Below are 20745 nucleotides of genomic sequence, written 5' to 3' on the forward strand. Positions count from 1 at the left end.
AAAGAACTTCCTTTAATTTCCTGGAATTCTTTCTGTTATTGGGAGGAGTGGGTAGAGATTCCAACTGCAAAGAGAAATTGGGAGTGGAGTGAAGGAAACCCAGTGAAGTCTGGATGGGGGAGGTACACCAGTTGACTGCATTCCCCTTCTTGTTGGGAATCCTGATGGGAAATAGAGTTGAGGGCACATGGTTACAGGACTTGAGCTACCTACTGTTCAGTGGGTACATGCGGGCATATACCATTTGGTGGGTGCATACTGTTCAGTGGATACACACTGTTCAGTGGGTGCATACCATTCAGTGGACACGTACCACTTGGTAGGTACATATCATTGTGTGGCTGTATACTCTTCTATGGGTACATACCATTTGCTGGGTGCATACTGTTCAGTGGGTACATACTGTTCAGTGGGTGCATACCATTCAGTGGACACATACAACTTGGTAGGTGCATATCATTCTGTGGCTATATACTCTTCTATGGGTGCATACCATTTGGTGGGTGCATAGTGTTCTGTGGCTGCATACCATTCTGTGGGTACAGACCGTTCTGTGGATGTATACTGTTGAGTGGACACATACCATTCGGTGGGTACATCCCATTCTGTGGGTGCAAGCTGTTCTGTGGGTGCAGACAATTTGGTGGGTGCATGCTGTTCTGTGGGTGATTACCATTTGGTGGGTGCCTGCTGTTCAGTGGGTGCATACCATTTGGTGGACACATACCACTTGGTAGGTGCATATCATTCTGTGGCTATATACTCTTCTATGGGTACATACCATTTGGTGAGTGCATACTGTTGTGTGGGTGCATACCATTCTGTGGGTGCATACCATTCTGTGGGTTCCTGCTGTTCTGTGGGTACATACCATTTGGTGGGTATGTGCTGTTTTGTGGGTACATACCATTTTGTGGGTGTGTGCTATTTTGTGGGTACATACCATTTGGTGGATGCATACTGTTCAGTGGGTGCATACCATTCTGAGGGTGCATACCATTCAGTGGGTGCATACTGTTCAGTGGGTACATACCATTCTGCAGGTGCATACCATTCAGTGGGTGCATACCATTCTGTGGATGCATACTGTTCTGTGGGTCTATACTGTTCAGTAGATGCATATGGTCCAGTAGGTGCATACCATTCAGTGGGTGCATACCATTCTGCAGGTGCATACCGTTCAGTGGGTGCATATCATTCTGTGGGTGCATACTGTTCAGTGGATGCATATGGTCCAGTAGGTGCATACCATTCAGTGGGTGCATGTCATTCTGTGGGTACATGCTCTTCTGTGGGTGCATACCATTTGGTAGTTGCATACCGTTCTGTGGGTGCATAACATTCAGTGGGTGATACCATTTGGTGGGTAAATGCCATTCTGTGGGCACATAATGTTTAGCGGGTGTATACCATTTGGTAGATACATAATATTTGGTGGGTGCATGCCATTCTGTGGGTGCATACTGTTCTGTTTAGGTTCTGCCACTTCACACTCTTAAAAGCCGTCTTCCATTAAAATTCACATGCCTTTACTTTCTTTTCTCCTGCACCGTGGCCAACACTGTTTATTGACCAAACCAATGGTTTTAGATGCACATTTTTATCATCAAATCCTTATATATATGTGGATCTTCTTCTTAACTCTATGTTCTGTTCCTTTGATCTCCCTGAAAAGTCCTGTGGTTCTACCACATTATTCTTATTGTTTTGCTTTATAATACTTCTGATATCTTTTTGGGCTAACCTTCTTCGCTTTGCTCTTCCTTTTTAAAGGTTTCTTATTTGTTACTTTTCTCAGATAAAACCTAGAAACATTTTATCAAGTTCTCCTCTGATCCTTCCCACACAAATCCTACTGGTATTTTGATAGGGGTTTTGTTAAATTTATAGATTAACTTGGTCTCTCTCTCTCATAGATAGATATGTTCTGTGGCTTTATAATTCAAAAATTTACATTGACTAAGGAGAATCTGATGAATTCCAGTAAGTCTGTTAAGCTGCATTCTTACAACTCTAAAAACGCAAGTTCAATGACCTACACATTGGCTTTGTAGCATTTCAAATTGCATTAAGTTTCTATCCCTTTAGGATTGAGAGTGTGGTGGTGGGAGCTTGGCCTCTGCAGGCTTTCTGCCTGGGTTGGAACCACTGAGTCACTCTTTCTTATACATGTATTTATGAGAAAGAGAGAGAGAGAATGAGAGAGCAAGCTATTTTCATATATACTTTTGTTAGAACTTTCCTTAACTTTATAGTTGTTCTGTACCGACATACCCTAAATGGCAACTTTTTATGGACTTGAAGAGAGTCCAGATCATGGTGATGTTAATGCTGTGTGTTTCCCATTATAGGGAAGCCTCTGTGCCTGAGCAGGACTTTGAAATGGGTGGATGCGGATAGCAACCCAGGAATGATTTGCTCTCTTCCCAGCTGTCACGACTAACCCAGCATCCTGCTTCTGCTCATTGATGGTGTACCAGCACCACATGTATATTCCTTAATTCTGTGGAGTCATTACCTTGAAACTTTTTTGTGCTGGTGAACAGTATGTCCAACACACACACATTTAGCCTCAGAGATCAGCTCAGTTCTACGGTTACCCATTCATTCGTTCATTCAGTGTGCTTATACACTCCCTCTCTATCTTATGGATTATTTTATAATGCTCCAGGTTTGATCTAAAGTCACATTTTTCTGTGATGCTCATTGACTTTTTTTTCTAAACAAAATGTAGAAATTTATCTTTAATGTTTAAAAATTGGAGTTCTTAATCCTAAATTGCCAGGTGTTTTGGGTTTTAAGGTTTCGGTGGTTATAAGCAGCACCTTTGCTGCTATTTTAGAGTTTGTTAGTATTCATGAAGGAGTTTTATAGTTTTAGGGGAATTCATATTCCATAACTTTATAATAAAAAATTTATATCACCTGAAGAGAATCTGATGAATCCCAGTAAGTCTGTTAAGCTGCATTCTTACAGCTCTAAAAATATAAGTTCAACATCCTAAACGTTGGCTTTGTAGCTTTTCATATGGCATTAAGTTTCTGTCCCTTTAGGACTGAGTGTGGTGGTGGGAGCTTGGGCTCTACCACCTTCCTGCGTGGGTTGGAACCAGTGACTGCTGCATGAGATAGGATGCTTTGGGGTGCAAGTGACAGAAATTCTAAACTGCTTGAACAATAAACGAATTAATTACCTTACCTAGCCAGAAGTTCAGCGGTAGTGTGGGCTTTAAGTACTTGATGGTTTATGGCTTCATGAAGTTGTCATGTACTCATTCTCTCCACTGTGCCAAATTTAGCAAGTAAAAATACAGGGCACCCGGTACATTTGAATTTCAGATAGGAATGTAGAAAATTGTACTCTTTTTAAGTACAAAAGTATGTTCTGTGTGATTTTGGGGATAGGCTTATATTAAATTATTATTCATTGTTTATCTAAAATTCAAATTTAGCTGGACATTCTGTATTTTAACTGACAACTCTACCATTTTGCCGATTTTAACTCGTCAGCTTCCTCTTACATTTAGTATCAGCTTCCTTCTGTGTCTGGTTCCCCTCAGGAGAAGCAGAAAATGCAGCCATGGAAAATAAGTCCTCCTCTGCAGTCTGGCTGGGCCAGTGTAGGACTTGCTCCCATTCCTGGTCTAGTAACACGCACCAGGGGGCTGCTGTTCACTCATCGGCTTTGATTCGTCACTTGGGATGGAAGGGCTATTAGAAGTTAGCAATGATGCCCACTAAACTAATTGTGAGACTTTGGGAAGGCTCCTTTGAGTGTCTTGAGTCTCAACTTTCTCATCCATAAAATGGGGATAAATATGGTACCCAATGCATAGTGTGGCTGTCAGGATCAAATGAGACAGTGCAAGTAGAGGCCTCAACACAGTGCCTGGCACGAGGTCAGCATCCATCAATGTTTCTCACCTGCTGCTCCTCCTTGTCATCTCTTTTTTAAACAATTGTATGTTAGCAGGTTGATTCTGTCCAGCACAGCTCCTGGCTGTCAACAGGACACACTGCCCTTGTTGGGACTCTTTTGGTTGCAGTTGCCGCTCAAAGTAGCTTGCTCCAAAGACAGGTTCCGGCTCATAGATTATGGGAAGAGTTGGTTAAGCATTCCCCGTGGGAGACAGAAGTGCCACTGGGCCCCAGGAATAGCCACAGCAGGACCCAGGAGCCCAGGCCTCTCGTCAGCTCTCATCTCCTTTTCTGCTTCCTCCTCAGAAGCGGAGGTGAGATAGAAAACAATATCACATTCTTAGTCTTTGAAACACTTCATATTTTTCAGAGACATGTATATATGCATGCCTGCATGCAGTCTCCCAGCATTCTTCTGAGGTCACACTGGGAGGTATGTCTTTCATAAAGGCACAAGGCAGCATCGCAGTTAGCAATAAATAAAAAGAGTTTAGATTCTGGCATTTAATTGCATGGATTCAAGTTTAACCTTTCCACTTGCTGACTGGGCAAACTATGTCACCTTTCAAAGACTCAGTTTCCTCCTGTTCATAATGGACATGATATTGAGATGTGTTTGTAAAGCTCTTATGAGGAATTGATGTGACAGTGTTTGTGCTGTGCATTGCCTGTTAGTTGGAGAGTGCTCAATGAGTATTGGATATTTTAAATTTTTCCTGTGACTTATCCAAGGGCACATAGCAGGTTAATGGAGAAGGCCTAGAATCCAGACCCCTCTAGCTTGTAGTTTGGTGGTCTAGTTCAGGCTTTTTCTTCTATATTCGATTCCTAGACTGTTTGAGCTGGGGAAAACCATAGTCAACATTCAGTCCAGCCCATTTTGGAAGTCTAAAGATTAAGTGTCTTATTCAAAGCCTTCTGCCTAGGAGTGGTAGAGAACCAGAAATTGAGCTAGAAATTTTTACCTGCTAAGCCAGGCTTCTTTCCCGTAGCAACCAATATATATGTGTATATGTGTGTGTGTGTGTGTGTGTATGTGTGTGTGTATATATATTTGTTTTTTGCTTTTTGGGTCTTCACATTAAAGGATAGATGAGAACTTTTACATTTGTAGTTCTAGAAATATAGTTGTTGAGGCTTTCTTTTGGAACTCAGAATCCTTTTTAAAACAACCAGTTTCCAATGGCAAATCATCCGTTAAAGAAGCTGTGGAGAAATTGAGACAACAGTGATTGCACTAATAGCTTCTCGTGGGATATTGAAATGGAAATTTCTTCTTGTGACTTCAGGCAGAAGTGTACACAGAGTGCCCCTTTGCACTGCAGTGAGAGATCACCAAAAGATCTCCAACGACCCTTTAAATATTTTTCTTTTGCTAAACAAGCAGTTCCTGCAAAGCAGACAAAGGGGAATTTAAATTATCTTGGGTTAATTTTCTTATAAGATGGGATTCTTCGGGGTTACAGAGGTACATTTTCCCCACGAAAACTCCTTGAATAAACAGTCAAACACATCTTTAAGATCTTTGTCTTTTCCTTTTTTGATTTCAAACAGACATACCACGAAAGGTATCTCTCTTGGTCCAGGAGGGAGCTGTTGCTTTCTCGCCTCTAAAACGTGATGGCTTGTTTAGACAGTGACATGTGCCAAGGTGACAACCCTGGAAAAATCAGAGCATAGGGTGGTCCTTTGTGGGATGGGAAGGAGCCTTTCATTTCCATAGAAAAGTCTCCTTGGTCAAGCTTATTTTAGTCTCCTGTGACTGCACATCACAGTGACTTTGTATATATGTCCTGGTTTGTTGCTCAGAACCTAAAACTTCCTTCAAAGATCTCAAGTGCTTTGAGATGTTTCTTTTTATATCACTTTGAATGGTATGACTTTTTCATTACACCAGAGAAACTAGGAAGAAATCCCAGGTCCTGTCCTTAGGAGCACTCCCAAATCATAACAACAGCAACTTTATTGTGAGGACTAATGCACCTTGCCATAAGCCCTCTCAATCCTTGAAACCATTTTGTAAGGAAGGTGGAAGCACCCCCCCCCCCAATTTATAGATGAGGAAATTTAGGCTCAGTGAGTCTAAAGAACTTGGGAGCTATTAATGGAGCCACTAAGTGGCAGATGCAGAATCATAATGGCCAAGATTAAAGCAAACATTTATTTAAATAGCAACCTCCCAAGCCTATTCAAAAGCATTTGCCTGTGGGGCCTGGAAATGCATTCATTCACAAGTGTGTGTTTTGAGATTACGAGGTGGCAGTAGGCTGCTAAGGTCTCCTTGCATAGCCAAAAAATATGTACGAATAAGCTCTCGGCTGGTCGTTCTTTTTGTAAATAAGACAGCTGTCGCTGTAGCAAAGGTCATCACTTGGCAGTTGCGGTGAACAGGGGCCCCTTGCTAAGCAAAGCAAGTTTCACTCTATTACTATTAACACAGGAGTCACCATCAGACTAAAGCAGCAGAGTAGAAATTGCAATTAAGTTTGCCATCAATCACATCTCTCAAGAATGCTTGATGTGTCATCAGACTTTTTTTTAAATGTATTCTTGCTTAATCTAGTACTTTCCCATATTGAAGGGATGGACGAGGGTCCTAGAGTATCAAACTTTTTAATACCATGCAAAAATCTGGTCTCTTTTTCTCATTCTCTTTTTCCTTACTTTTCTTGAGAAAGTGCCTAGGTCAAGGGCTTGCTTGTCTGTCTCTCTCTCTCATTTTCCTCTCATTTTTGAGTTCCACTTCTGATATATGTCTTTCAGATTGAGAGGTATGTTACCCAGACTTTCTGGAATACCTCATTTTTATATTATCGTATAGAATAACTTTTCCATGGCTAGGTTACATGTACAGTCATTCCTCAGTATACAAAGGGAATTGGTTCCAGGACCCCCGTGTATACCAAAATTCTCACATACTCGAGTTCCCCAGTCAGCCCTGCAGAACCTGTGGATACAAGAAGTTGGCCCTCCATATCCATGGGTTTTACATCCTGTGAATACTATATTTTTGATCTGCATTGGGTTGAAAAAAATTCACATATAAATGGATCTGTGTGGTTCAAGCGTGTGTTGTTCAAGGATCAACTATATTTAATAAATTCTGAAGAATTTAGGATGATTTTGTGGCTGCCCGATAGGTTCATTTTGCCCACTGCCTAGATAGAGCCAATTTATCAAGACAAGGAAATTGCAATAGAGAAAGAGTTTAATTCAAGCAGGGCCAGCTGAATGGGAGACTAGAGTTTTTTTTTTTTTAATCACTCAAATCAGTCTCCTTGAAAATTTGAAGACTAGGGGTTTTCAAGGATAATTTGGCAGGTAGGGGGCCAGGGAATAGGGAGTGCTGTCAGATCTGAGATGAAATCACAGGGAGTTGAAGCTGTCTTCTTGGGCCGAGTTGGTTCCTGGGTGAGTGTCACGGGACCGGTTGGCTAGTCACAGTAAGGTTATCCAGTTGTCAGAAATGCAAAAACCTAAAAAGACATCTCAAAAGGCCAATCTTAGGTTCTACAATAGTGGCACTGTTAGCAGGAATAATTAGGGAAACTGCAAATGTTGTGATCTCTGGAATAATGGCTGGTGATTATTTGATGATACCTACCTTTCAGTAGAATTCAGGCCTTCTAACTTGCTGGCTTTTCATTAGTTTTACAAGAGCAGTTTAGTTTTTGAGAAGGGCTATTATTTAAACTATAAACTAAATTTCTCGCAAAGTTAGCCTGGCCCATGCCAGGTGTTAGAAATACCAAAATTGTTAGAAATAGATAATCGGCCCCATGAAGAAAAGTCAGCATGGAGACAAAAGATCTCTCAGCAAGGCAATCTTTACTTTCTGCAGAAAGGGTGCTCAATAGCAGATGGAACAATGGCGAGAGCACACCTGAACAAAGAAAAAGCAGACATATTTATCCCTTACGATTTAGGTCATCCTTACTGCTGTGTCCTGCATCCATTGGCTGGAGCTGAACCTCACAATCTTAAACTGATACCTGATTTGCTAATAGCCTAAAACTTTCTTAAATAGGTAAGTGCAGGGAAGAAGAAAGAAGGAGAAGAAGTTGCTTATGAAAGGTATAAGGAAGCAATAACATTTCTAAATAAGGAAGGGGCATAAGCTATGAGCTAAGACTAGCCTGGGCCTGTCCAGACATGCCTGGGCTAAAGTGTAAGAACTAATAGTTGATAGGAGGCTTTAGAGTAAGGAACTATTATTCCTAGTGTCTACTATTTTATTTTTAAACCAAGACGAGCTTTGAAGAGGAACTTTTCTACTTTCTACACTGGAGAATAAGTGAAGACAGCCAGCCTGTGAGGTTAGAAGCCATGTCAGATTTCTCTTACTGTCGTAATTTTGCAAAGGCACTTTCAACTTGCCTTACTGTTCCTGGAATATTGGTCTTTTCCTCTCTTGGCTACTGGTCTGAAATATTTAAGGACCAGGTAAAAACATGTGGCCTACCCCTTTGATTCCTATTTCCAGTGTCTGGAATAACACAAGGTTAAAAGTTTTTTCTTAAGGTTTTTTGTTTTTGTTTTGTTTTGTTTTGTTTTTTGAGATGAAGTCTCGCTCTGTCACCCAGGCTGGAGTGCAGTGGTGTGATCTTGGCTCACGCAACCTCCACCTCTGGGTTCAAGCAATTCTCCTGCCTCAGCCTCCCGAGTAGCTGGGACTACTGGGACTACAGTTGCGTATTACCACGCCTCGCTAATTTTTGTATTTTTAATAGAAATGGGATTTTGCCCTTTTGGTCAGGCTGGTCTCGAACTTCTGACCTCAGGCGATCCTCCTGCCTCAGCCTCCCAAAGTGCTGGGATTACAGGCCTGAGCCACTGCCCCCAGCCTCTCTTAAACTTTTATCACTTTGTTTTTTGTTTTGTCTGTGGGAGAAATAAAAGTTTTCCTTTCTCCTCTTAGGTTCAGTGACTGGGGCCTGCAAACTTAAATGACAGAAGACAAATTAACAGGAGAAAAACAGCATACAATTTTATTAACATTTTACATGCAATGGAAATTCACAGAAAAAAATAAAACTCAGGAAGCAGTTAGGCTCCGGGGCTTATGTGCCGTTTTAACAAAGGAAAGGGAATTTGGGCTTTGAGTGATGACGAATTGTGGGAAAGCAACCAGGAAATATATGGGAGAAATTAATGGAAGATAAGGGTTATTTTAGTAAGATTTGTTTATGAAGAATATTGTATCAGGTTTGAATCAGCCTAGTTATGTTAACTCCAGCAGGGGCCAAGAGGTTTCACAATGAATCAGTGGCCAACTAAATGTTTTCAAATTCACGATTTGTGTTGTGAGGCTTTCACACACTAGCAATCACGTAAGTATATTCAGTGCATAGGCAGTGATGAGAGAGAGGGGGACAAACCACAGCGAGTAGCTGGGCAGAACCGCACATCCACAGACAAACTAGAGAGGGCTGGAATCTTCTAAAATTGCTGACCAGCAGGGGGTGACTGCTCTTTTTGGGCAGAACTTCTGGTGGCCACTCCTGGTGTCCAGAGGCGGCCTCAGAGTTATCACAGACAGAAGTTCTACAGATGCTTCTCCATGGTCAGTTGCTTTGCTGTTTTCACGGCCCTCCACAGAGTGTACACACTCACTATCTCAGCTGCCACGTGACTTCAGTTTCTCGTCAGGTCTCAGGGTGCCTAGCCGCAGCAGGAATCATCACCTCAGTCCATTATACATATGTTTATCACTTTGAGGGGTCAACAGTTTCACTGTCACTTGTCATCAGTGACTTCATTTTGAGACAATTAGCATCACAAAACACTATTATCTATCAAGATTCATCTTGGTTCTGACTGTCTCTGGTGATAGGAGTCTCTCTTTTCTTCCTGGTACTGGAGTGGGGAACACCTTCTCAAAGGGAAATGTATGCCTGCTTTTAGGCAGAGAAGGGAGTGTAGAGAACTCTTCCTGCATTTGTTGATTCTCAGTTGCCTTTAGCTCAAAAGACTTATGCCAAAGTGGCATCATTCAGGGTGGTGTATCGTGATTCCCTTCATGTCCATCTTCTCATTTCTGATAGCAGGGAGAGAAATGGTACAGAATGGAAGCTTTTCTCCCAAATCTGAAAGATTTAGGGCTGTCAAATTTGACCACTGTCAAATATTTGATCATTGAAAATAGGTTCCTTTAACATCATGGTCATTGCCAAATGTGATCCATGATTACACAGATGCTCCTCAGCTTACAAGGGGGTTACTTTTTTTTTTTTTTTAATTTCAGTATTTTGGGGGGAACAAGTTGTGTTTGGTTACATGAGTAAGTTCTTCAGTGGTGATTTCTGAGAGTTTGGTGCACCCATCACCTGAGCAGTGTGCACTGTACTCAATATGTAGTCTTTTATTCTTCTCCCCTATCCTGCCCTTCCCTTCGAGTCCTCAGAGTCCATTGTATCATTCGTATGCCTTTGTTTCCTCATAGCTTAACTCCTACGTATCAGTGAGAACTTAAAATATTTGGTTTTTCATTCCTGAGTTACTTCACTTAGAATAATGGTCTCCAGCTCCATCCAGATTGCTGAAATTGCCATTATTTTGTTCCTTTTTATGGCTGAGTAGTATTCATAAAAACATAAAAACAACAAAGCAACTGACCATGGAGAGAAGCATCTGTAGAACTTCTGTCTGTGATAACTTTGAGGATGCCTCTGGCTTAGAGAGTTTTCCCTCTCTAGTTTGTGGGTGTGAGTGTGTGTGTGTGTGTATACACCACATTTTCTTTATTTGCTCGTTGATTGATGGGCATTTGGGTTAGTTCCATATTTTTGCAATTGTGAATTGTGCTGCTACAAACATGCATGTGCAAGTGTGTTTTTCATATAATGACTTTCTTTTCCTCTAAGTAGATACCCAGTAGTGGGATTGCTGGATCAAATGTTAGATGTACTTTTAGACCTTTAAGGAATCTCCGTACTGTTTTTCCATAGTGGTTGTACTAGTTTACATTCCCACTAGCAGTGTAAAAGTGTTCCCTTTTTACCACATCCATGCCAACATCTATTATTTTTTGATTTAAGTTATTATCGCATTGTGATTTTGATTTGCATTTTCCTGATAATTAGTGATGTTGAGCATTTTTTCATACGTTTGTTGGCCATTTGTATATCTTCTTTTGAGAATTGTCTATTCATGTCCTTAGCTCACTCTTTGATGGGAATATTTGTCTTTTTCTTGCAGATTTGTTTGAGTTCCTTGTAGATTCTGGATATTAGTCCTTTGTCAGATGCATAGTTAGCACAGATTTTTCTCCCACTCTGTGGGTTGTCTGTTTACTCTGCTGATAATTTCTTTTGCTATGCAGAAGCTTTTTAGTTTAATTAAGTCCCATCTATTTATCTTTGTTTTTGTCACATATGCTTTTGTATTCCTGGTCATGATGTCTTCGCCTAAGCCAGTGTCTAGAAGGGTTTTTCTGATATCTTCTAGAATTTTTTATGGTTTCAGGTCTTAGATTTAAGTCCCTCATCCATCTTGAGTTGATTTTTGTATAAGGTGAGAGATGAGGATCCAATTTCATTCCTCTGCATGTGCCTTTCCAATTATCACAGCATCATTTGTTGAATAGGGTGTCCTTTCCCTACCTTATGTTTTTGTTTGCTTTGTCGAAGGTCAGTTAGCTGTAAGTATTTGACTTTATTTCTGGCTTCTCTATTCTTCTCCATTGATCTATGTGCCTATTTTTATATCAGTACCATGTTGTTTTGGTGACTATGGCCTAATGGTATAGTTTGAAGTCGGGTAGTGTGATGCCTCCAGAGTTGTTCTTTTTGCTTAGTTTTGCTTAGGCTATGCGGGCTCTTTTTTTTTTTTTGGTTCCATATGAATGTTAGGATTGTCTTTTCTAGTTCTGTGAAGAATGATGAGGGTACTTGATGGGAATTGTGTTGAATTTATAGATTGCTTTTGGCAGTATCTTCATTTTCACAAGATTGATTCTACCTGTCTAAAAGCATGGGATGTGTTTCTATTTGGTTGTGTTGTCTTTGATTTCTTTCAGTGGTACTTTGTAGTTTTCCTTGTAGAGGTCTTTCATCTCCTTGGTTAGGCATATTTCAAAGTACTTTATTTTTTTGCAGCTTTTGTAAAACGATTGAGTTCTTGATTTGATTCTCAGCTTGACCTCTGTTGGTGTATAGCTGGGCTACTGATTTGTGTACATTGATTTTGTATCGATCTGGGAGCTTTTTGGAGGAGTCGTCAGGGCTTTCTAGGTATATGATCATGTCATCGGCAAACAGCAACAGTTTGACTTCCTCCTTACCGATTTGGATGCCCTGTATTTCTTTCTCTTGTCTGATTGCTCTGGCTAGGACTTCCAGTACTATGTTAAATAGAAGTGGTGAAAGTGAGCATCTTTGTCTTGTTTCAATTCTCAGGGGAAATGCTTTCAACTTTTCCCTGTTCAGCATAATGTTGGCTGTAGGTTTGTCATAGATAGCTTTTATTACCTTAAGGTATATCCCTTCTATGCAGATTTTGCTGAGGGTTTTAATAGTAAAGGGATGCTCAAGGGGGTTACATTCTGATAAACCCATTGTAAATTGAAAACATTAGAAGTTGAAAATGGTTTAATACACCCAACCTACTGAACATCATAGCTTAGCTCAGCCTAGCCTACCTCAAACATGCTCAGAACACTTACATTAGTGTACAGTTGGGCAAAATCATCTAACATAAGACCTATTTTATAAAGTATAATTTATTCCATACTATACTGAAACTGAAAAACAGAATGGCTATATGGATACTCAAACTACAGTTTCTACTGTATGCATAGCTCTTTCACACCATTGTAAAGTTGTCAGAGCTTCATTAAATCAGGGACTGTCTGTATTTTAAAATCTCCCATTGGTTCTTGTAAGTTTAGAAAACATGTTGCATCTGTAGTGTAAACCCTTCTGACATACTTTGCGGCATTTATAGGGGAATTGGAATGGTGATAGAGGCAAGAGCTAGAGTTCAGGGTGCAGTAGGGCTTAAAGAAAGGCTGCAAGATAGCTCCCCTCTCCCACGTGGCTAACCTCCCTCCGTAAGGATTCCTGCAAACAGTTGGGAAGAGGTTGGGGTGAGGTTCGACGGCTCTGTCAATTCCCTGGTCTTTGCCTTCACAACAACTGTCAGTATTTGTAGTCATCATCCCTGTCCAGAGAGAATTTCCAGGGCCTCCCAGTTCCCACACCAGGGGCTGACTTTGGTGAATTGTTTCTGCAGGCATCATTTGTAATTGGGGATTGAGTTGTTCCTTGACAAAGGAAGGTATTTCAGAATGGAGAGCTGTCATATCCTTTTGGCCTTGAATCTCACAGCTATGTTTTCATCAAATCTCTTTTCCCTCCCTTTCCCATCACAATTTTAATGAACTCCTATCTAGAAAGAGTGACTTAAATATATGGATTCTACCACATATCCCACTATATTCAACATTCCACTATTATCAGAGCAAAAATGTCAACCTTTAATGTCGGCTCTCACTTGATCTGAATATTTAAAAGAGGCTTCTTTTTAAACCTCTTTATGTTTTGCTATTTATGCTGCCTCCTGCCCCCAAAAATTTAGAGAAAAGAATCTCTTGGTTTTGTTTTCCTTCCCTGTGAAACCCAGTCTTAGGCAGGCTGCCACTTTTCCCTGACATTTCCTTTACATAGTGCTGTTATTCTAAACTGATGGTCACAGAGTCCTTCTCAGTAACAGGGAGACAAAGCACTCTGCATAACTGATAAATTATAAGCAGGCACCGTGTGTTAGCTTGATGGATTGTTATAGTGAATGTGTGTGAGTCATGGGTGTTATTTTTGGTCAAAAGAATCGTGTGAACTTTTCTCCTCTATTTTGAGCACTTTGAAATGTACTCCTTTCTTTTTTTTTTTGTTGTTCTTTAAGGTGTATGTCAAGGAATTAGGCACCATTATCAGAATAGTCATTTTCTAGTTTTCAAAGTTATTGTTTTGGAGTTGAGGAGGTGGAGGGACTGAATACAAAAGATTGTGTGTTGACAAGGAATCTAGCCTGTTAAATGTAAAAGAAAATTACAGTCACCTGCTTTGAAGCAGCGGCGCCGCCCCCACCCCACCGTACTCCAGGGGTCAAGTTTGAAGCTGGGGTACATTTACAGTGAACTCACTTGGAGGCATGGCGATTTTAATAAACCATTGTTTTGCAGCTAATGTAGAAACGCCTGGCTCTTCGTAGATTTCTTTTCAGCCAGGCTGCAGAGTAAATCATGTTCAATAATCACATCACTGGGTCTCTAAATAACTGTTTCCTAAAGCAGCCCCGCCCTCTGTCCTGGTCATCGCTGGAATTATCGACTGATTTTTATACCAAGTGTCTTCCTAGTTTCCACATCCCTGGGAAAACCATGTGAGCTCAATGCTTTTTAAAGTGAGGCCCAAGGACCAGGGCCAGGCTGCAACCTAATTGTTTCTGATCCATGACAAGATACATACAGAAATTGAGAGTGTTCAGAAACTTTCATAGCAATTTGACAGCATGGTTTTATGTCTGTTGAATCTAATGATACACATTTGGGGTTTTATCTTCTTGTCTTCTTATTTGCCTAGTAATTCATTTTTATTAGATTTTACAAAAGTATTGATCTGTTGTGGATTGGAAAAAGAGAACTGGTCTTTCCCCACCAATAGATTGAGTTGTACTGGTCTACCAATACAGTAGCTACCAATGTAGCCACTGCAGTTACATTGGTCAGTGAATGTCAGGATCTTCCCACCCACCAGAGACTAAGGAAATATTGATTTAAAAAGGGAAGGTTAGGGAGGTTGGAGATTTTTTTTTCCCTTGTCTTTTGTTACATTTTCATTGTTGCCCTTACAGACATTTCTTTGGGCCTCTCTTCTGCTAAATGAAGGTTTAGGTGGATTTTGCTGCATTTCCTCCAGATGGGGATGCTGAGATTCACCTGAATGTGCAGTTGGCAGCCAGCTCCCAGACCGAGCAAGCACTGGGCTGCTCCTCCTGCCTCTCCCCAGGGATAGTCACTGCTGCCCAGTGGCCTGGCCCTCCATCTGGTAGAGAGGGATTATGTTTGCTGCCAGGGGAAAGGATCAATGAGCTAATGTCTGGGGAATGTTCTGGAGTTCTGTGGAGGAAAGGCAGAGTCCACCCACATGTGACACCTTGAGCTAAGGAAGGAGAGCTGTGGATGGAGAGGGGGAACCAGGAAAAGAAAATCAGGAATTGAGTCATCTCTTGACTTCACTGCAGTCCCTGTGGTCAGCCTGCTCTTGTGGCCTTGAGCTGTGCTTCCAAATGGAAGTTTTGAGATGTGATGGGGAGAGGGAGAGAGGGAAGCCTGTTTGCCTTTTCCTCTGTCTGGGACTTTTTCTCCAAGATATCTACAAGGCTCCCTCTCTCCTTTTTCAAGTCTTGACTTAAATGTGACCTTCTCAGTGAAACCTTCTGTGGTCCTTTCTTCCAGCACATTCTGTTCCCTTTGCCTGCTTTATTTTTCTCTGCAGCATGTTATCCTCTAACACATGGATTCATTGTATATTCTATTGTAATATAATGCAGTTAATGTAATGTCACCCATTCAAGGTCAGTTTCCAAGGGTAAGGGTTTTGTCTGTATTGTTTGCTGCTGTATCTCCAGGTCTAAAACAGTGCCAAGCAGATGCCAGGTGTCCAATAAATATTTGTCAGATGAATGAATGAATGAACAATCAACAGTGAAGGGGCAGGATTGCAAAGGAGTCAGCTGTGTCCAAGGAAGCCTTCACTGCATCTACACAGCTCTGTTCACTGAGTGTTAGAGTAGGAGTCACGGGGTGGGCACAGTTGAGGGAGGTATCCCACCTTTAATGAGTGCACACTGGATGCTGGGCACTGTGGTAGGCATTCTGTGTTCATTATTTAAAGATCAAATCACTATGTGTTGCTAGCTCCACCTTACAGATGAGAGACCTAAGAGATTAAGAAACTCCTGCGAGGTCATCCAGCCCAGGAAGTGGCATGATCAGAATGCAGCCTCGTCTCTCTGATTCTTCCCATTCAGGGAAATTTCCAAAGGCAGTCATTTGTTCACAGTGTCTCTTGTTTCTTTGCTTTCCTACCTACAAAATAGGTTTTGATTTTCCTCATCCATCACTAAATTTTTGTCTTGGGAGAACAGAAATCTGGGAAAATTAGAACTCAAATATTACAAGATGGGAGCTTTGCAAATAGGGGACTGAAAAATTGGATGGAGTTACTGAGTAATATTCTCAAATAAGTGAGTGGAGATCAGGGCTTGATTACATCCAGCCAATGGGGATGAATGTCTTTCTTTCTTTTGTTTTGTTTTCTTTTCTTTTTTCTCTTTTCTCTCTTTTCTTGTCTTTTCTTTTCTTTTCCTTTCTTTTCCTTTTCTTTTCTTTCTTTCTTTCTTTTTCTTTCCTGCCTTCCTTCTCTCCTTCTCCCTTCCTCCCTCCGTTCCTCCTTCCCTCCCTCCCTCCCTCCCTCCCTCCCTCCCTCTCTCTCTCTCTCTCTCTCTCTTCCTTCCTTTCTTTCTTTCTTTCTTTCTTTCTTTCTTTCTTTCTTTCTTTCTTTCTTTCTTTCTTTCTTTCTTTCTCTCTCTCTCTCTCTCTCTCTCTCTCCCCCCACCTTCCTTCCTTCCTTCCCTCCTTCTCTCTCTGTCTCTTTCTTTCTTTTTCTTTCTTTCTCTTTCTTTCTTTCTTTGACAGAGTCTCTCTCTGTTGCCCAGGCTGGAGTTCAGTGGCACAATCTCAGCTCACTGCAACCTCCACCATCCGGATTGAAGGGATTCTCCCTCCTCAGCCTCCACTGTAGGTGGGACTACTGGCATGTGCCACTACGCCTGGCTAATTTTTGTATTTTTTAGTAGAGACAGGGTTTCACCATGTTGGCTAGGCTGGTCTTGAAATACTGACCTCAGGTGATCCACCCGCTTTGGCCTCCCGAAGGGCTGAGATTACAGGCGTGAGCCTCAGCAGCCAGCCAGGAATGAATGATTTTCTATGCAAGTCTCCATGCCAGGCACTGGTTTCAGTCTTGGTGCCCGCTCTTATTATTCCTGATCTCTCCTGGTGAGAGCGCAACCTCCACACGCAGCTTATTGCCTCTTATTTTAAAAATAGTTATGGAGCATCTACTACGTGCTTGGGAGAGGTCAGTAAAGACAACGAAGTTCCTTGCCCTTCATGGAACTTACGTTTTAGTAAGGAGAGGGAGACAAGGAGGCAACAATGAGCAATGAACCATGAAGTAAATGATATGGTATATTAACAGATGGCAAGTGCTCCAGAAAAAAAGATAAGGTAGCACAGGGGAAGGTTTCAGTATTAAATCAACCAGTCAAGATGGACCCTGTTGAGATGGTGACCTTTGAGCAAAGACTGAAGGAGGTGAGGAAGTGAACCAAGAGGCTCTCTGGAGGGAGAGCATTCCAAGCATAGAGAGCAGGGCCCTGTCACTGAGATAGGATCATGCCTGGTCTGTGTGGGGGACCACAGGGAGGTGAGCATGAGTTGGGGAGACCTGGTAGGTAAGACAACAGGATAAATGGGATAAGGCAGGTCAGCCAACATATAGTCGTTATCTTTTCCCTTTAATTCTCTTTCTAGTACCCACCATAGGTGCATATTCCCCAAAGTATTAGCATTGAAGTATTTGGAAATGTCACCATTCCAGTCTGGCTAGTTCCCTAACCTCTCCGGATTTGGGTTTCTTCAGCTGTAGCAGGAAAGGATTCTTTCATATTAAGATCATCTCTAATATCCCTTGTTTGACTCTCCTTGAATGATTTCCCCTTCCAAGAGGACTGTTCGGATTGCTTACTTGCTTCCTTCCCTCCTTTCTTCCTTCATTTATTCATCATGAGCTTTTAAAACACTCGTTGGTACCTGAGCACTGTCTGGAACAACACACATGGAAGGGGAGGAAGCAGAAAGCAGAATCTCTGCCTTTCAGTAGCTTGCAGTCTCTCCCTGCTAAGTTTCAATAAGAATGTGGTAAGTCAGGTGAGAATTAGGGCAAGTCCATTAGCTAAATAAGAATAGTACAGGAGAACAAGAAGCCATGTGCGCGAGGAGGAATATGAGTAAAAGGCTGGAGTAGGTAGTTAGATGGGCACCCAGGAATCCCAGGTTCAGGAAATGTGGGAAAGGGGTGAGGATATGGCAAAAGGTGTCTGCATGCTCTGGGAAAAGGAATGATGAGGCTGTGAGATGGAGCCACACCGAAAGGGGAGGCTGGCTGATGGACCGGCCGTGGAGATCGGGGGGACCTGGATCCCAACAGGAGGCAAATCTTAAGGAAAGGATGATGTCATGAAGATGGGAATGAAAGGCGACTATCCTGGCTATTTAGTACTTCTCCCGGATGTGAGGTAAAATAAGGAAATAAAGAGGGGGAAAACCAGCCCAGGAAACTGTTGCATTTCTTCTGGATCCTGATTTCAGAAATTGTTGCTCGTCACTGACCTCTTTTCTGGCCGCCCACTGGAATTGTAATAAAAATTCTAGGCATTGAGGTCACACACAAAAACTCATGAGACAAAACACATATATTTGAAGAAAAACAAAAGCTATCTAAACAAGAAAATGAAGCTTTTTCTATATTGTTGGCCTGGCCCAAATTTTACAATTGAACGCTATGTCCATTTTCAAGATTTTTAGTGATAAACTCTCTCTCTCTCTTTTTTTTTTTTTTTTTTTTTTTTGAGATGGAGTCTTGCTCTGTCTGGAGTGCAGTGGCACAATCTCAGCTCACTGCAACCTCTGCCTTCCGAGTTCAAGCAAGTCTCCTGCCTCAGCCTCACAGTTTTTTGTTTTTTTTTTTTTAACTCAAATAAGACTGACTCTTCCATTGCTTGTCCTAGTGCCCTCTGTGAGCCATTCTGGAAACAAAAGAATATCCCCAAATTGAGGTTCATGGCCAACTTCATTTTCCTGCGTGCCATTGTAGTGGCGTGATTCACACACTGGCTGCATTCATATATGTGTTTACTATAACAGGCTTTGTGGGGTTCAGCTGGGGTTGGACGCCAGCATCCACAAGCCCGATAGAGCCCTGCATTTATCTACTCCTCCATTTCTCATTCTGTTTCATAATGTGTTGATATTTGTAGGCGAATCTTGCACAACTATTGAGAGATTCTCAGGACCGAAATAAACATCTGGGAGAAGAAATTAAAGAACTTCAGCAAAGGCTTGGAGAAGTCCAGGGTGACAACAAGGTACTGTGAGTATTTACAGGGAGAAAGCTCTACTGCAAAACTGTGCATTTGAGGTTTATATATTGCACATTGGAAAAATGTAATGCAGCATTTGTTGAAAAGTTTGTTATAGATTTTTAAATTTATAATGAAAATTCGCAGTTTAGCGTATCTTGCCTTTTTATATTCCCTTTATGTGTGTGCATGCATGTATATGTGTGTTTCTCAGTGGCTCTAAAATATTTCCACAACCCATTGTGGAAGTTTCATTCTGTTCAGCTTGGTGGTGAATAACACTGTGGTTGAGGGCAAAATAAAACCCAAATGTTATACTTTCCCCCTTATATACACATAATGGATTTGTGGCTCAGATGATTTGGAATTATTCACATTCGGTTTTGAATTTTAAATAGTCATCCTACTAATTATGTTCGCATAACCAATTTATTTTATTGCTAAATTTGGCAATTTGTATGGAACATTGCTCAAAATCCACTGCTTGGCATTAATCAAACTCCCCTGTTGGCAACGTTAATTATAAAATATGAACTCATAAACTCCCAACTAAACGTGTGCACTCTCTCTCCCAGCTGAAGCTACGAACAAAAGTACAATTGAGAAAGGAAGGAAAAACTACCCAAGTTTAATTCTGCCCCCCAAAATCATTTCCCGTTTTGCCAAGATTGATTCATTTCCAACTCCTTGCCCGAGGCGGCTTTTGCAACAGAGATGGCTTTGAAAGTGGACTCAAGAAAACTATTGTGTGTGTGTGTGTGTGTGTGTGTGTGTGTGTGTGTGTGTGTGCGCGCGCGCGCGCAGTGTGTTGGAGGGGAGCAGTTCTTAGGGAACTGTTTTTAGATGTTACCAAATTGCTTGACAAATGATGGTGACTTTCATCATTGCTGGGAGTTGTTGGTTATTAGAAGGAGCCATTTTGAAAAATGCCCACTCTTTAAAAAATGCATAGAATTGCCTGGGTCATCCAGAGAGCTCTTCCATAACAAGACATCAGAGAGGGTGCTGCATACTGCTGGCTTGAGAGTCCTGACTTGAGGGCATATATACATCTAGTAACCCTTCTTTACACAGCTTCTTCTCCACTTAACTGGCCTTACATTTTTTTAACCTCTTGGATTTAACATAAATTTGAAAACTTAGGCTTTACTATTCCTGGTCATGAAATAAAGGGTGGGAAAGAATGTGCAGGAAAGGCTCTAATTAACACTGGACAAGCTAATCCGGCCCCTTGTGTGGTTTTATGCATCATTAAAAGGATTTAAGCTCTGTAACCTAGGTGTTTGGTCAATAATTAAAGGACAGACCTTCTTACTCACTTCCTCAAGTGATAGCAGCAGGGCAAGATTTGCTGGAGAATAAAACAAAATGTATGCAATAGTTTTCTTTAAGCCCATGAGAATACTAGAGGAGTTTATAAACCCGTGAAATACTGAAACATATTTAAGATGTGACTTCTGGAGCCGTGACTCTTCTTGACTGACTAATAACATATTTTTTCTATTTCATTTTTTTTTCCTGAGCTGCTCCTCCCCTCAGCTTTCCTAAATGTGCTCCTGTCTCATCTATTGATCACTTTCAATTCTTTTGCCTTTTAGGCATGAGAATTTTAGGAATTGACGTT

General features: G+C 41.3%; 1 protein-coding gene across 3 annotated transcripts in view; it reads left to right on the forward strand.

Moving 5' to 3' along the window:
• Positions 1-20745, forward strand: part of LOC105487836 (coiled-coil domain containing 149) — a 105594-nt gene that overhangs the window by 39308 nt on the left and 45541 nt on the right. For all 3 annotated transcript variants that reach the window (XM_011751461.2, XM_011751462.2, XM_011751463.3), the window contains exon 4: positions 19020-19127. In XM_011751461.2, coding sequence (XP_011749763.2) covers positions 19020-19127 — 108 coding nt within the window. The remainder of the gene's footprint in view (positions 1-19019; positions 19128-20745) is intronic.

The sequence above is a fragment of the Macaca nemestrina genome, chromosome 3, assembly GCF_043159975.1.
Source record: "Macaca nemestrina isolate mMacNem1 chromosome 3, mMacNem.hap1, whole genome shotgun sequence".
NCBI classification, from domain to species: domain Eukaryota; kingdom Metazoa; phylum Chordata; class Mammalia; order Primates; family Cercopithecidae; genus Macaca; species Macaca nemestrina.